Source organism: Rhinichthys klamathensis, unplaced genomic scaffold (assembly GCF_029890125.1).
Source record: "Rhinichthys klamathensis goyatoka isolate OS25496 unplaced genomic scaffold, OSU_Roscu_1.1 h1tg000139l_1, whole genome shotgun sequence".
Taxonomy (NCBI): Eukaryota; Metazoa; Chordata; class Actinopteri; order Cypriniformes; family Leuciscidae; genus Rhinichthys; species Rhinichthys klamathensis.
Window position 1 is genome coordinate 343,526 of NW_026606674.1, and position 17,452 is coordinate 360,977.

The 17,452-nt window shown below is 37.9% G+C and overlaps 1 protein-coding gene across 13 annotated transcripts in view; it reads left to right on the forward strand.

The window, feature by feature from the left end:
- Window positions 1-17,452, forward strand: part of grip1 (glutamate receptor interacting protein 1) — a 283,603-nt gene that overhangs the window by 255,587 nt on the left and 10,564 nt on the right. For 7 of the 13 annotated variants that reach the window (XM_056257459.1, XM_056257463.1, XM_056257454.1 and 4 more), the window contains 5 exons: window positions 341-410; window positions 2,464-2,609; window positions 5,987-6,191; window positions 7,131-7,270; window positions 7,880-8,065. In XM_056257459.1, coding sequence (XP_056113434.1) covers window positions 341-410; window positions 2,464-2,609; window positions 5,987-6,191; window positions 7,131-7,270; window positions 7,880-8,065 — 747 coding nt within the window. The remainder of the gene's footprint in view (window positions 1-340; window positions 411-2,463; window positions 2,610-5,986; window positions 6,192-7,130; window positions 7,271-7,879; window positions 8,066-17,452) is intronic. The other 6 variants (XM_056257464.1, XM_056257466.1, XM_056257457.1 and 3 more) reach the window with 1 other exon arrangement.

Here is a 17,452-nt window from a genome sequence, read left to right on the forward strand (position 1 = left end):
TGTCATCATGTCATTCTCCAAGCTGGAAAAATGCTAAATCGACAACAAAAACCATCAGTTCCGACTAGACTGGACTGACAACTACTTGACAACTACCGAAAGCAACTAGTTCTCCACCAACCAAGTCGATACAAAGCTTTTACTGTGTCATCAGATTTACTCTCACCAATTTTAAAGACACTTTTGTCAGCAAGACAGAACCTTTAAAAGTGCTGTACCTTTAAAAATGTGAAGTTATAATCCAAGAATGACTCAGTTAAATAATCAGCAGTGTTGCCTACAGAAAATGAGTGATGTTGTGCTATTAAACAAGTTTGATTGTTCTCCTCTCTCTTCACAGCTCCTTCCAGTAGGAAGCCCGGAGATTCGCTCATCATCTCTGACATAAAGAAAGGCAGCGTTGCGCACAGGTACCGCCTCACGCCATTGTCTTGCACCGCATCTCTTTTTAAATGTATAGAAAAATGCTCATCTCATGCAAAACAACTCATATATACAGCCTCCAGCACATTTACACCCAGCAACATCTCAAGCTTCGCTATATTAAATAAAAAATACATAATAGATGGATTACATTTTATATCCAAGTGCGAAATGTTTCACTCGATATAACGTGCTCTAAAGCATAATGCCCATCATCAAACAGTTTGACCCAGCTTAAACGTTTTTGGGAAGAAAATAATTCTCTTTCAAATAAATACTGTTTTTTTTAAACTTTCTATTCATCACCAAATCAGCATTATAATGAATTTAGAAGGATCACGTGACACTGAAGACTGGAGTAATGATGCTGAAAATTCATTTTGGCACACGTCAGCACTTTATTTCTGAACTCTCATCCAAATCAGCTCTTCATCCATGCCTTAAATACTGTTCTCCAACTAGACCCAAATGGCTAATATAATGACATCTGCGCACAGAATTGAGCATGACTACGAGCGTATGCTATCTGCATCGACTTGCCAAAGCATTCTTATGAATATGCTCATTTTGTCCAGGATACAGTGGAGTGCGGCTGGGAGAACGCGTAACCCTCCGTATTGACATAAATCTCAGAGGTTGCCCTGAGGAAAGGTGTAGAGTGCTGTTTGACTGCACTGTTGTTGATTGTGAGGTCTATACGGGCCTGTTCGCAGTAAAAATCTAATCTAGCTGCACTCTAAAAATTGACTAGCTTAGATTTATTTTCTTTAAAATAACTTTTCACTCATAGCTCGAGATATGGTACTTTTCAAAAGTTTGGGGTTTTAATTCATTTAAAAGTGTCTCATGTTCACCAAGGCTGCATTTAATTGCTCAAAAATGGAAAAATAGTAAAATTGTGAAATTTTACAATAACAATTTTTATTGTTAATATATTAAGTAATTTATTCCTGAATTTCCAGCAGCCATTTTTCCAGCAGCCATTAGTAGTATTCAGTGTCACATGATCCTTCGGAAATCATTCAAATATGCAGATTTTCTGTTTAAGAATCAATTATTTGTTCATATTAATGTTGAAAATTGTTGTGCTGCTTCATTTTATTGGAAACTAATACTTTTTTTCAGGATTCTTTGATGAATGAATTTCAAAAGAACAGCTTTTATTAAAAATAGAAATGTTTTGTAACATAAATGTCTTTACTGTCATGCTTTTAAAGCATTGTTGATATATTGAATTATTCATTCCTTTGAAAAGAAGTCTTACTGACCTCAAACTTTTGAATGGTAGTATACTTTCCTTTCTCAAGCTCAACTTTCATTTCTAACTTCTAACTAGGCTAACAAAGCTGAAAAAAGTATAAATTCTCCATGGTAATAGTTAGGGTTGTTGGGGGATGCTGTATACCAAGTAATTAAGGCTCTTTCAGCACATATACTCTAATTTCCCCTACTTTTACATAATAGAACATATGTTTACCGGATAATTATGCGAGAAGGAGAGAGAATTGGGTTATGAATCAGAATCACTGTGTACAGTGTAGTGGTTAAATGCAGGTCTGTTGAGATGTCGATGTTAGAAGGCCTTGGCTCTTGCAATCTTTCACATTTTGCTCTCCTCCATTTCAGCTCTATTAAAAGGGCCTAAAAATAAGTGAGCCATTTAATATGAAGAAGTGGTGGAATAAGTGTGAATTCAGGCAGGATTACATCTCAATGTCTAATCTGAATATGGAACGACACAATTATGACCAATACGATAAAAGTAAGGGGTTTTTTTTTGGCTTCAGATCTATCTCAGCGCCTCTGGAAGCTCTTTGCTGTGTACCATGGTCAATCCACTGAATAATGGATGTGTTTTCTTGCAGAATGTGAGCTCAGACTACAACGAAATGAGTGTAAATGTATGCATGAGGGAGAAAATAACCTTTCCTTCAAAATATTGCAAGACGAAATGGAGATTTGCTGTATGGCAGAGGAAATGTTACAGTGGTTGTGCTTCTGCAAAAAGCTTGTAACGGTTTTTCCGTGTACTCTTCAAAGAACGGGCACCCTGGAGCTGGGGGATAAGCTCCTGGCAATAGACAACATCCGCCTGGACAACTGCTCCATGGAGGACGCGGTTCAAATCCTGCAGCAGTGCGAAGACCTGGTTAAACTCAAGATCCGCAAGGACGAGGACAACTCAGGTACCTCTGAGCCTCTGCAACTACACACTCCACACGGACACAAATGTACTCTAAAAATCCCCATGCAAGGACAGAACACATCAGCAAAGACTTCTAATGCGAACGTATTTTGGCCAGGATCAAGATAAAGAATAAGCTATTAGGACCTGACTGATTAACCTATTCTAATGTAATATGGTTTCAACCAGATACGGCAAGGACAGAAAAAGGACAAGATAAGAGAAAACATGAAAGCATTATTAGGCATGAATCCCTTAAAGTACAGAATACAGATAGGCATCACGTAGGGCTGGGATATACAGAGAAAACAAGTATATTTTGATATTTTTCACCTTATATGACCATATAATTCAATATATTAATATTAGTAATATATTTAATGTATTTATATAATTAATATGATTAAAAGTTATCAAATAGTTAAAAGCTGTCAAATCGATTTATCACATCTAATGTGAAAGTTTGTGTACACGCATGTATGCATATATACATATATACATATATAAATATTTGTATATGTATATGTATCTATATATATATATATATATACACACACATCACACACATTTATTAATTTATATATATATATATATATATAAATTAATAAAGTATATACACACACAAATACTACATAAATACAAGCTTTTATGTTATACGTGATTTACGATTCATCGCTTTGATAGCACTAATATATATATATATATATAAATATATATATATATATATATATATATATAATGATGAATATTTTAAGGCTTTCATTTTAAGAAAAAAGGCCAGCGTGGATTTTCATTGACATTTTTGATTAATTGACTTGAGTAAATTGTTGAATCAAATGAATGAATTTAATAATTGAAACGGACCACTTGAAATGAATCACAGAAAATGAATCGATCTTACCAACTCTTCTTGCATTTTTTTGCTGAAGATGTCTTTTCAATGTGATGTTTGCAAATCACAAGACAAGGATAGATCGGGAAATTAGTATAATGACACGCTCTTTAGAGAACTTAATGGAGAGTTAAAAACACTTTAAAACCGTGATATGCACAGTGTTTCTTAAAGGTTAGGGTTTTACACATAAATAAATGAATAGTACTTTAGAAAGATTACTGACAGTCAAAATTGAACATAAAAGTTTTATTTTACATGGAGCCAAGAAATCGAGATCAGATGGCCTGCTAATGCTACTCATTTATGGGTCAAACCTGTTAAATGAATCACTGTATAACTGAAGTTCACTGTATAAATGAATACAAGTTTTTATAAATGTATTTGACTATTCAATACATCGCCCCCGCCTTAGAGCCTAGTTATACTGCTTGGTGGTTTTGTAACCGTTTAAAGGGATAACTCAGTCAAAAAAGAAAACCTTGTTCCAAACCCGAATTACTTTTTTGTTATTATACATAAAACTGGCCTCTACTTTAAGTTGAGGTAGGATTTGAAGTGGCTATGCTGTCAGAAATGTCACAGTGAGATCTTTATTATCTCCAAAGGACCTTCTGGTAAACCTTTCGCTTCTTCTTTTGGGTTACAGCAACACACACATCTCTCCTCGCTTCCACAACCTCACAATTCACCCTTAACACTATTAGCATTGTGCGCACTGAAGAAAATTAGGTTTAATCGCTTCAATTTAATGCTCGTTCGGTTCAATTATCCGATTAGAAACCCTTGGAGCCCTTATCAAGCGTCTCAAAAGCATTTACCCACAATCCTCTGCTTCATAGTCTTCTACTGGGGTGTTGCGCTTGTACTACAAAGCAGACCTGCGAATCACTTTTATTTGGCATTTATATTTCATCCAGGACGTCCACTGTGTCCGTGAAATGGCACCTTGTGTTTCAGATCCTCGCCCGATGCTGGAGGCTCGTTTAGATCTTTCTCGCTGGGAACATTAAGGTCGACATTCATTTTTCACAAACCCTTTTTTTTCTGTGACAACAAATCATCAGTCTGAGAGAGGTCGTGCTAACTGGCATGCTAAATAGGGGTAATTTTCCTCCCATCTCTCCATTAGTCCATCACCGAACAAAACAAAGGCATAATGAGCCGACCTCGTGTTAACGAACATCCCCAGACCCCCAGCACAGACACACAAACACAAACCTAGAGCTGCTGTGATCTGACAGAGACCAGCGCTTCATAAGTATGTGGATGGGGGTGGGAGATGACAACGATTGCCCCGAGGATCTGCGGGATTTTTCTCTTTAGCGCATTCCTTTCTCGGTGTAGTCATGTCAAAACGTCAGGTTGACCTCTTAATTGGTGTTGAGCATTATGAATCAGCGCCACACATATTTTAAAAAACACTTTCAAGTGAATTTTTGTGTTGCTATAGCCACATCTGCACTTGAGTGCATACAAAATGAGTTCAGTCTTATAATTAATTTACATTATGATTCTTGTAGCTCAGCTGGTAAAGCAACTAGCACAGAGAATCCCCTGAGGACACACATACTGATATTATATACAGCTTGAATGCACTAAGTCACTTTGGGGGGAAAAGGAATGTCTGACATCTGAAATGCATTGGGGGTCCAGGCTATGGAGGCTCAGTTCTCCTTTGGATGATAATATGTATGATTTGTAGAGGTAGGTGTAGTATCCATTTCTGAAATGGATCACAGAGCCGATATCCCATTTTTTTTGTATTATGCATGTGAATATCTCCATTTTGCCACTCACTTGTATTTTCTCTTTCTCATTTTTTTTTCTTTTCTGGATGCACCACTTCCATTATCTTACATCATTCTTCTCTTGAATTGCCTTTACTTCCTTTCCCATTCTTCCTGCTTTTCGTTCCTCCAGTTTCTTACTTTTTGTGAGCATCATCAGACATCACTTTTACTTTGTTAGGTTGTTTTTTGGGGTGTTGTCAATGAATTAGCAATTGTAATAGAATTAATTAATGTGCGAATACTCTGTAAAATAGGAGGAGGTTTCCTCATTGGTTTTTTACAGGTGTTTTACCTGTATTTTGTGTTTTTTGGGTTAACAGAAATTTCCGTAAAATTACTGGACAATGTCGTGACAGAAAATTACCAGTACATTTTCTGTTTTTATTTTTTGCAGTGCAAATCATATGCAATCTGAAAATTATATATAGTTGGATTAAAAATGTCCGATTACAACAGTTGCAGAGGTAGGACTGGTCAGTAAATGGATTTTTTTTCTTTTAGGACAGGACTTGGCGAATGTTCAATTGCATGTTAAATTGACAGCCCTAGTATTTTTATCCCATTTCTATTTGTTTCCTTTGGGTTCCTCTTCCCTCATGTTTTCGCTTTATTTTCTGGTCAATCCTCCTTACCTCCTCTCTCTGTCCGGTGTTGTGAGGGGTGTCTTCGCTCTGCTCTCTGCCCCTCTGTGAGGTATCCTACGTGATGGCAGTGTTGATAGGGACGCCCGTGTGCTGTTGGCCTGTGTTGCAGACGAGCAGGAGACCTCCGGCGCCATCATTTACACGGTGGAGCTGAAACGCTACGGCGGGCCGCTGGGCATCACAATCTCGGGCACCGAGGAGCCCTTCGACCCCATCATCATCTCCAGCCTCACTAAAGGCGGCCTGGCCGAGAGGTACGGCTCTGTTCGTGCTTTCAAGCCTGTCAACAGTTATGAAATATCACACTTAAGATAAATATACACGTGATATCTTAAAAAGGAACTTTTTTTTTTTTTTTTTACATTTTTACTTTCTTTAGTGTGTAATGTTGCTGTTTGAGCAAGAAAAAGGTCTGCAAAGTTATAAAGCAAAGTCCACTCCAAAAGGACGGAGTTAACACCACAACTATACTGTAACAATAACGGCACAAAGAAACTATATCGTCGGATCTTTTTTTTTTTTCTAGATGATGAATGATAAACACATTGACAGCCAATCCATTCTGCTTTAAGAGTTCAAACATTTAAGTGGCAGACGACAAAACTGCAGTGCGCGCTTAACAGAACGATATTGTGCGTTATGTGACAGTTATGAAACGCTCAAAATGGTTGAAAGGTCACAAAACATTGGTTGAGCCGACCAATCAGAGCACATTGTGCTTTTCGGGAAGGAGAGGCTTCATAGAGACTCAAACTGAACAGTGTTACTGACAGACTGGGAAGAGAGGTGCTGCAACAATGTGAAAAATTAGGGGTTTTTTTTATTCAAGCATGAAAACCTATTCTAGTAGACACCAAAAACAAAATCATGACTTTATAAAAAGGGCATAATAGGTCCCCTTTAAGTCATGTCTTCAGTAAAATATATATTATAAATAAAACTATATTATATAATTTGAATGGTAATTATATCATTATAATAATTAATATATTTATATATATTTAATTAGAATTTCCTTTTCTCAGAAAGTACTGAATATGTTAATGTGTTGCCGTAGGCATTAATCGCAATTACACGGTTTAATCTATGGACAGCCCTAGTTAATTTGAATGAATGCATGTTTTCAACAAGGAAAAAAAAGGGCTTTTGAAATGATGCATTGCAGCTGAGTTGCTGTGCTCTTGTTTCCACAGGACTGGTGCCATCCACATTGGTGACCGCATACTGGCCATTAACAGCAACAGTTTGAAGGGCAAACCTCTCAGTGAGGCCATCCACCTGCTGCAGATGGCAGGAGAGTCCGTCACGCTGAAGATCAAGAAGCAGGGAGAATGTGAGTGCTGACATGCAAGCTTACGACCAAATGGCTTTTTATATGTACACTACAAAAGAACACACTTCTCATGATCCTTAAAACCTTCGAAGCCAAAGGCTTATGCTAAAATGCACAAGTTAGTTTTGTGTACAAATATAAATGTACAATTGTTATACAATTGTTAATTGTTATAAATGTTTCAATGTATAAATGAAATTTTAATTATCATTTACTAATTGTTATTCTCTAATTGTATTTTTCGAAAACATTATTTTTCTTATTATATTTCCCAAACTTTTGATTGGCACATTCTTTGCATTTATTTTCTCGTCGCTCTTTCTCACACACATTACCTCCCACAGTACTGTACATCTAACTGTAGCTCTAAAATGCAATAAAGCTGCCTAGCTGTAAGTCATTAAAGCCTAAGGCCTAAATAGTTTTGTCTCCATCTATCATATACTGTAGACTGACAGTAGACAAAGTAAAGTTCCTTTTTCAAGAGCAAAAGATCAAATGAGCACTGATTTGTGAGCCTAATATCCAGTAAAGTCTGGATCTCTCTGGTCTATTGACTGTGATCCGAGGGCTCAGACAATCCTCGTCTTTATATCATTCTTTCTATAGTGCCAAGCCCAAAGCAGCCCTCGGTTACGGGTCGCATGAATGATCTGAGCGATATGGAGGACGAGGGTCAGGGTGGGCAGAAATCTGTAAAACTCTCAGACATCTATTCCACCACCATCCCCAGTGTGGACAGCGCAGTGGAATCCTGGGACGGTTCTGCCATTGACGCCACCTTCAGCACCCAGGGTAAATTTGAGTGTGAATGGTTCTAATTATTATTATTTTCTTTTTGTACTTTTCACAAAATGCAATTAGCATTTCTACCTTTCAGCTTTTAGATAAGTTTTAGTGCAGTAAATAAGTCCCAGTACCCTCTGGGCAAAATATAATTGGAGCTACATTATTTCAGCAAAGCGACATGAACCGTCCCATTTGTTGAAATTTTCTGGCCAAAATTACTTTTGTAAATTGCTTCTGCCATTCAGAGGTTTCCAGCAGGCATTTCAGATTCTAATTGCAAACGAGAGCACGACATCTGTTTGGAAGGTTTCCGAAACGTGTTGTTACCTACCATTTCTCTAAGGTCTATAAACTTTTTTTCTTTTCTTTGACCCAACCCTTTATTGAGATTATATATTTATGTTTTTTTCCTTTTATCTGTGTTGTTTTATACATGTTAATCTATATTGTGCAATTTAATAATTTATATTTATTTAATTTGATTTATGTACTTTATATATTTTATAAGTTACAAATGGGGTGATTATTAAGTTGGGGTAAGGGGTAAAAACCAAAAAATGTCACTGTTAAAACTTTATTTTTGACTAACGTTGTTCATGTAAAAAAAAAAAAAAAAAGTTTCCGAAATGGTCAGTGACAACTATGTATCATTTTTGGTTTCCAGTGAATAACCGTAGAAATTATTTCAGTGGCCTCTAGCTCCAGGGCAATATTTAAAAGAAGAGTTTACTCAAAAATTTACATTTTAGCATCATTTACTCCTCCTCATGTCATCCCATGTGTTTTTTTTTTCTTCCATAAATCACAAAGGAAAGGTTTAGCAAAATCTAAAGCTCCGAAAAACTCATCATAGCACTTCAGTCTCATTGGCTCTTGCATATATTCAAATGAGACACATAATGTTGATTTGAATATTCGCAAATGTGAATGAGATTTAAGATCATATGACTTTTGAAGACTTGTAATATACCGGAAAAGCTGTGTGGATCACTTTAATGGTTCTTTTTATGTTCTATAGGGGGGGAGGGGGGGAACTCATTTGTTTTGGAATGACATGGGAGAGTAAATAATGACAGAATTTTTTATTTTATCGCAATGACATATACAGTCTTTTTTGACCTGGTATGGGTTCATCACGGTCCCCACCTGTTCTCGCACATTAGCTACAGCGCCAAGTTGCATCCTGGGGGATCGGTTGAGTCTCCGCAGGTCTAATGTAGGTTTAATTGAGTTTTCCATTCTCTTTGGACCAGCAGATATGTATTTACTCAAGTAATTATTTCAAGTAATCTGCATTGGGATATGTGTCTCTTATTAGGCCAGCTGGTGGTATAATGCTGGGGCTAATATGGAAAAATGTATTATTTTATTAAGTGGAAAATGAGTCCTAATGAGCGCTGGGATGCACATGGCCTTTTGGATAACTCGCCAGTAATGGGTTTGAATTGCAGTCAGCTCTCCTGACACTGAGGCCTCCTGGTCAAAACTAATCGCAATCATCGCTTGCACCGAGAATGCCAAGTAGGCCTCACACATTTCAATGTTTAATTCAGAGAAATGGTTTCTATTCATATATGAATAATACATGAATGGGCATTACTCCCACGCTCATGTATATAAGTGAAAATAGTTGCTGAAATAACAATGTTAATGGTCCACAAGGTTTAAGAAGACCATCTTAGTCTAGTATTTGTTGTCGAGTCATAGCCAATACAGTTTTGAACAGTCTGTGTGCAGCACTTCGTCTTTAATACCATGAGATTTTGGCCAAATGAAAAAACTGAGCGTCCAAATATTGCTACGGTAAACTATAATACCCTGTAAGTTGATGAAAACGTAATGTGATGAAATAAATGTGAATTACTAAATTCTCAGAAATTGGCTGGACAAAACCTTGAATGTGCCTTAATTTTTTTAAGCAATATCAATTTGCTTATTTTATAAGCAAATTTTAAAGCAAATGTAAACACATATGTTGTCATAACTTATTGTTATATTCTTACATATCATATACATTTTTTAGTGTACTTTTGGAAATGCGAATGTAGTTAAAAATATAATCTGATTCTAAATAAATTACCATCTGTCAGTCAGCGAAACTTTTTTCCTAATTCCCATTAATATCAAAATGTCATCAGTCATTTTTCATTTATAGAGAATTTATAGAATATTTATATATAATTTATCATTAATTCATCCCATTGCTGCTGACATACACCTCCTCAAAACCACCTTTCATCTCATGTTATTCTCCATGTCCCTCGCTCTGATGGGGTGGAAAGACGCTTTCCGCTCATGTTAACAGGTTCATATGGTTGCTCTCCTCCCCTCAGAAAGAGCCTCTTTCTCTCAGGGCTCCATACATAAATGAATCTCAGATGGTTGCAGAGATTGGGAAACCATTCGCAGGGAGCAGCAATCTGCCCCTTAAATTATGGATGTTGTGGAAGGAGCATAAATTCAAGGTTGCTGGCAATCTATCGGCCCTTATGGGATTCAACTAGTAAACAGCTGTATCCAGAGATAAGGCAAAAGCTGACTCTGAACTTGATACCTGGGATGAAAAGTTAAAGAAATCATGTGTCTTGCGTCTAATAAGATTAATAGTCTACCTGCATGCAATATTCAATCTTGCGGAGTAAAACATTTCTGTTGGGCTAAGCAGAAAGACTTACCAGACACCACTTAGCAAGAACTTATGTTAAAAAGTTAATAGTAATAATTGTATGTGTATATATAAATAGATATTTACACACGCACAGATATACTGTATATATGTGTGTGTGTTTATATATATATATATATATATATATATATATATATATATATATATATATATATATATATATATATATATATATATATATATATATATATATATATATATATATATATATATATATATATATATACACACTCACCGGCCACTTTATTAGGTACACCTGTCCAACTGCTCGTTAACACTTAATTTCTAAGCAGCCAATCACATGGCGGCAACTCAGTGCATTTAGGCATGTAGACATGGTCAAGACAATCTCCTGCAGTTCAAACCGAGCATCAGTATGGGGAAGAAAGGTGATTTGAGTGACTTTGAACGTGGCATGATTGTTGGTGCCAGAAGGGCTGGTCTGAGTATTTCAGAAACTGCTAATCTACTGGGATTTTCACACACAACCATCTCTAGGGTTTACAGAGAATGGTCCGAAAAAGAAAAAACATCCAGTGAGCGGCAGTTCTGTGGGCGGAAATGCCTTGTTGATGCCAGAGGTCAGAGGAGAATGGCCAGACTGGTTCGAGCTGATAGAAGGGCAACAGTGACTGAAATAACCACTCGTTACAACCGAGGTATGCAGCAAAGCATTTGTGAAGCCACAACACGCACAACCTTGAGGCGGATGGGCTACAACAGCAGAAGACTCCACCGGGTACCACTCATCTCCACTACAAATAGGAAAAAGAGGCTACAATTTGCAAGAGCTCACCAAAATTGAACAGTTGAAGACTGGAAAAATGTTGCCTGGTCTGATGAGTCTCGATTTCTGTTGAGACATTCAGATGTTAGAGTCAGAATTTGGCGTAAACAGAATGAGAACATGGAACCATCATGCCTTGTTACCACTGTGCAGGCTGGTGGTGGTGGTGTAATGGTGTGGGGGATGTTTTCCTGGCACACTTTAGGCCCCTTAGTGCCAATTGGGCATCGTTTAAATGCCACGGCCTACCTGAGCATTGTTTCTGACCATGTCCATCCCTTTATGGCCACCATGTACCCATCCTCTGATGGCTACTTCCACCATGTCACAAAGCTCTAATCATTTCAAATTGGTTTCTTGAACATGACAATGAGTTCACTGTACTAAAATGGCCTCCACAGTCACCAGATCTCAACCCAATAGAGCATCTTTGGGATGTGGTGGAACGGGAGATTCGCATCATGGATGTGCAGCCGACAAATCTGCGGCAACTGTGTGATGCCATCATGTCAATATGGACCAAACTCCCTGAGGAATGCTTCCAGCACCTTGTTGAATCTATGCCACGAAGAATTGAGGCAGTTCTGAAGGCAAAAGGGGGTCCAACCCGTTACTAGCATGGGGTACCTAATAAAGTGGCCGGTGAGTGTATATACAGGTCCTTCTCAAAAAATTAGCATATTGTGATAAAGTTCATTATTTTCCATAATGTAATGATAAAAATTAAACTTTAATATATTTTAGATTCATTGCACACCAACTGAAATATTTCAGGTCTTTTATTGTTTTAATACTGATGATTTTGGCATACAGCTCATGAAAACCCAAAATTCCTGACTCAAAAAATTAGCATATTTCATCCGACCAATAAAATAAGTGTTTTTAATACAAAAAAAGAGTCAACCTTCAAATAATTATGTTCAGTTATGCACTCAATAGTCAATACTTGGTCGGGAATCCTTTTGCAGAAATGACTGCTTCAATGTGGCGTGGCATGGAGGCAATCAGCCTGTGGCACTGCTGAGGTGTTATGGAGGCCCAGGATGCTTCGATAGCGGCCTAAAGCCTGTTTTATGCTTCTGCGTCGAATCGACGGTGTACCCCCGCAGACCTCTCTGCGTCGCCGCGAACCCCAATCCGACCCCTCCGCCGTAGCTCGACGTGCACCTCCAAAAAATTGTAACTACGCGTCGAGGCGACGCAGACCACAAGGGCTGTGATTGGTCAGATACATCATTTCGGGAGTGAAGCTTTTCCGGTTTCCCCCTCCCGCTATACCGCCATTTTTAAAGTGACCACTGCACTGTTTGTTTTAACGATATCAAGTTGAGGAACATTTGATTCTTCTGCGATTAAACATTTGCAATAAAATCATGTGTTGTTCAACGTCGATTAGCTCCAGCTGCAACAACATTCTCTCTGTTTCGCTCGCCATTAGGCTCGTTTCCATTACAGATTTGCGCAAAACTTTTGCGATTTTTTTCTATATGTCGATAAAAAACTATTGCGAAATGACGCCGTTTCCATTAACCGATGTTATGCGACTAAAACAGTTTTTTTTTTTCCTCTCGCCATAAGCCATTCCAAAAATTATGGTAACGGACGTTGGTAGGTTTAACGTTATAGCCTATATCTACTTTTATTCAAGACACAGAGGTTCAGAGACAACACAGTACAGATATAAATGTAAAAACAATACAAAACAATTAAGAATGATGCGGATGAGGCATCATTTATAGAAAACTGGCTTCGGGTACAATGTTTCCAAAAGCAAGATGCTATACCTTGTGTCACTATAGCCACCACACTAGACATTATTATTAAGGAGACGTGGTGTGTTATCCAAGCCTTGATGGCAGGGAAAGACACGGAGTTCTCCCTCATTTCTGCTCCGAGGTCTTGATTGTGGCATTTCTTTGAGGTTTAGATTCCAGTAGGCTATTCCTGTAATTGTTTCTTTTATGAATTTAATAAAGAACATCTCGTATTAATTCTAAACGGTCAATGTAGCCTACTTTTGGGTCCATTCGTTTTCCCTTATTTAACCCGTAATTGCAAAACGAAAAATGAACGGTTTATTATATTTTTTAAAACGCAAAGTTAAACACCAAAATTTTAATTTGAACTGTACACCAAATGCTGCGCAAAAAAAAAAAATATATATATATCGACGAATTTTAAGATAGCCTATATGTTTATGATTTTTTGCTCCTTTATTAAACATTTAAAATATTCACAAATTAATATGAAAAAAAAATGTAGATTTTACTAGTTTTCTAAGGCCAAATTAGAACCTGGAAATTATATTTTTCCCGCAGTGCTGAATGAGAAGACCATAACCACAACCTACAGAAAGGTGATTTATAGTAATAAATGTGTCTGAAAAATAACGAGGCGTTTTGTTTATTAATAAACTATTGTTTTCTAAATCAATGTCGGCTAAAAACATATCTCCATCTCCGGATGCACCTTTAGAGAGAAATGCACCTTTCATACGGATTACATAATCAGATGGTATTAGCTTTCGATTCGAATTTGTTCGTTTTAAAGTGGACATTTCAAGCTTTAGCCTACATAGGCGATATTTTGTTTCAGTTCTCGCGCTTCAGTTCACGGAGACCATGAAAGCGCGCCTGATTGTTTTATTTTATTTTACAAAACCACAACGTTTTCTTGTTATTGTGAGTTTACGCAAATAAAATTAGTTGCGAATAATGTATTATTATTTTCTGTATGACCAGAAATGATAGAGTATTTTAAGTTGTTTCCACTGTTGATAGGGAAATGCAACATTTCCCTATTTACCTACACCTTTCTGTAGGTAAATAGGGAAATGCAAGTGTTCGCGCCAGCGCGCCTATCCCTGCCATCCAGTGCGCGCTCCGCACAAACACTTGGATATGCGTCAAAATCTTGTGTTTATTTCTGATAATCTTAGCCCCGTATTATATTATTGTCCAACTTCAACCTGTATTTTGAATGAGATGTGACGAATTGCTTTGTACATTTTTTGGATAAAAGCGTCTTCTACATATGTAGCCTAATAAATGTTATAATATTGATGATAATTATTATTATTATTCGCGGACACGGACCCCAAACACACCGCGTCTTCTAAGTCAGGTGACTGTGCAAAACCTTCCATTGCAGTTTTGCTAAATATTCCTTTTTCGAATTGCCTGAAAAACCTCCTCATGCGAGCATAAAATCTTTTTTTTGCGATAAACGGGAGTTTATGCGAAATGGACGTGGTTCCATTGTGCGTATTTTCAATTCGCAATTTCAATTTGCGCAATTTGAAGGGTAATGGAAACGAAAGCGGAACCGGCGCACGGAACCAAAACAAACTAGCAAAAAGATTCGCGAAGCACACACCCCCCTAGCGTTCTGGCGGTGAAATACACCGCGATGCAACGCAACCTGACGCAGAACCATAAAACGGCCACGACGCCGTAGGAGTGACGGCGTAGCTACGCTGTGGAGTTGACGCAGAAGCATAATGAGGCCTTTAAGCTCATCCAGAGTGTTGGGTCTTGCGTCTCTCAACTTTCTCTTCACAATATCCCACAGATTCTCTATGGGGTTCAGGTCAGGAGAGCTGGGAGGCCAATTGAGCACAGTAATACCATGGTCAGTAAAACAATTTGCCAGGTCGTGCTGAAAAATGAAATCTTCATCTCCATAAAGCTTTTCAGCAGATGGAAGCATGAAGTGCTCCAAAATCTCCTGATAGCTAGCTGCATTGACCCTGCCCTTGATAAAACACAGTGCACCAACACCAGCAGCTGACATGGCACCCCAGAACATCACTGACTGTGGGTACTTGACACTGGACTTCAGACATTTTGGCATTTCCTTCTCCCCAGTCTTCCTCCAGACTCTGGCACCTTGATTTCCGAATGACATGCAAAACTGAGCAACAGTCCAGTGCTGCTTCTCTGTAGCCCAGGTCAGGCGCTTCTGCCGCTGTTTCTGGTTCAAAAGTGGCTTGACCTGGGGAATGCGGCACCTGTAGCCCATTTCCTGCACACGCCTGTGCACGGTGGCTCTGGATGTTTCTACTCCAGACTCAGTCCACTGCTTCCGCAGGTCCCCCAAGGTCTGGAATCGGTCCTTCTCCACAATCTTCCTCAGGGTCCGGTCACCTCTTCTCGTTGTGCATCGTTTTTTGCCACACTTTTTCCTTCCCACAGACTTCCCACTGAGGTGCCTTGATACAGCACTCTGGGAACAGCCTATTTGTTCAGAAATTTCTTTCTGTCTTACCCTCTTGCTTGAGGGTGTCTTACCCATGATTGCGGTTTTGAGTAATGAAACAGGCTGGGAGTTTTTAAAAGCCTCAGGAATCTATTGCAGATGTTTAGAGTTAATTAGTTGATTCAGATGATTAGGTTAATAGCTCGTTTAGAGACCCTTTCCATGATATGCTAATTTTTTGAGACAGGAATTTTGGGTTTTCATGAGCTGTATGCCAAAATCATCAGTATTAAAACAATAAGACCTGAAATATTTCAGTTGGTGTACAATGAATCTAAAATATATGAAAGTTTAATTTTTATCATTATATTATGAAAAATAATTAACTTTATCACAATATGCTAATTTTTTGAGAAGGACCTGTATATATATATAATATATTTTTCTAAAATATTATTTTAAATATTTTTTCTTTTCTTTTATCCCAGAATGCACTAAACGTAGTTTATGTATTACATTTTTCTATTCTACCCATTTTATTTATTTGGCATATTTTGTACCCTTTCTACAGTATGTAGTTAGGGGTATTGTTAATAAATCATTTCTATTGACTTTTGTACAATTAACAAAATTGATGGCAAAACCAGCTACTGAATTACTTGTTTTTTCAAGATAACCTGTTACGTCTGTCTTATTTGTTGGGGCCTTTAGAAAGCAAGGCATAAAAATAGCAATGCAATATTACAATATAAAATAACATGCTTTATAACAGTCATTATTTGTGACGTTTGGTGCCACTATGACCTCCTCTGCACTGTTTCCTTGTCTTTCTCATTAATTAGCATTGTGCACTTTTCCATGCACAAGATTTCTCACAGCTTCTATTCCATATTGAAAAATCATTGGACCATTTTAACCCTGTTTCAAGACATCGTTGCTGGTTTTGTTTGTCTTTGTCTGCACAACGCGAGCAACATCATTAGCATGCAGCTGCGCATGTGCAGTTTAGAGGGATATTAATTCCAGCATGTCATCATTCAGCATATCCAAAATTTCTTTCCTTGAATAGGGGACATAACTCCAAAATAGCTATCGAGAGTCTTATTAAGGATTCCTCCACCTTCTCGAGCCCTGAGGGGTGAACAAATCACAAGCAGTTAATCCTTATTGAGTTGCTGTTGAATCTTAAAACCCTGAGGCTATGCAGCGCTTTGCGGTGGTCGCCGAGGGAGAATCAGACCAAAGCGTATAAAACACAATGGCGTGACTCCCTCCGGAGAGGAGTGTGTGAACACAGCTAGCATGTTGTTCTCCACTCTCCCTATAGTCCTCACCCTGCCCTCCAGCAGCCTTGAGCCAGATTAATGAGCGGAGCCTGGGAACCCGTCCATCCAGGAGCTCCTGCGCCGGTGTTGTGTGAGAGTGCAGCTTAATGCAGAAATGTACTCTTTCTTCTGGGAACCGTTTATTGCCACTGCTTTTTTCTCACTCTCGTTTACAGTCAAATTGATTTATCAGCAGGCTAATACAATAACACTTGCCAAATGCGAGTAACGTTGTGACCCTCGTCAGTTGGCTAGCAGGAACATAATGCATTTTGTCAAAGAACTTTTATTTATTTATAGTAATTATACCATGCTGGTTATTTTTATTTCAATGCAATAATTTACCTTGAATTTAGGTAAACTATCTCGTTGTCGTAGTTATAATAATATTAATTTTT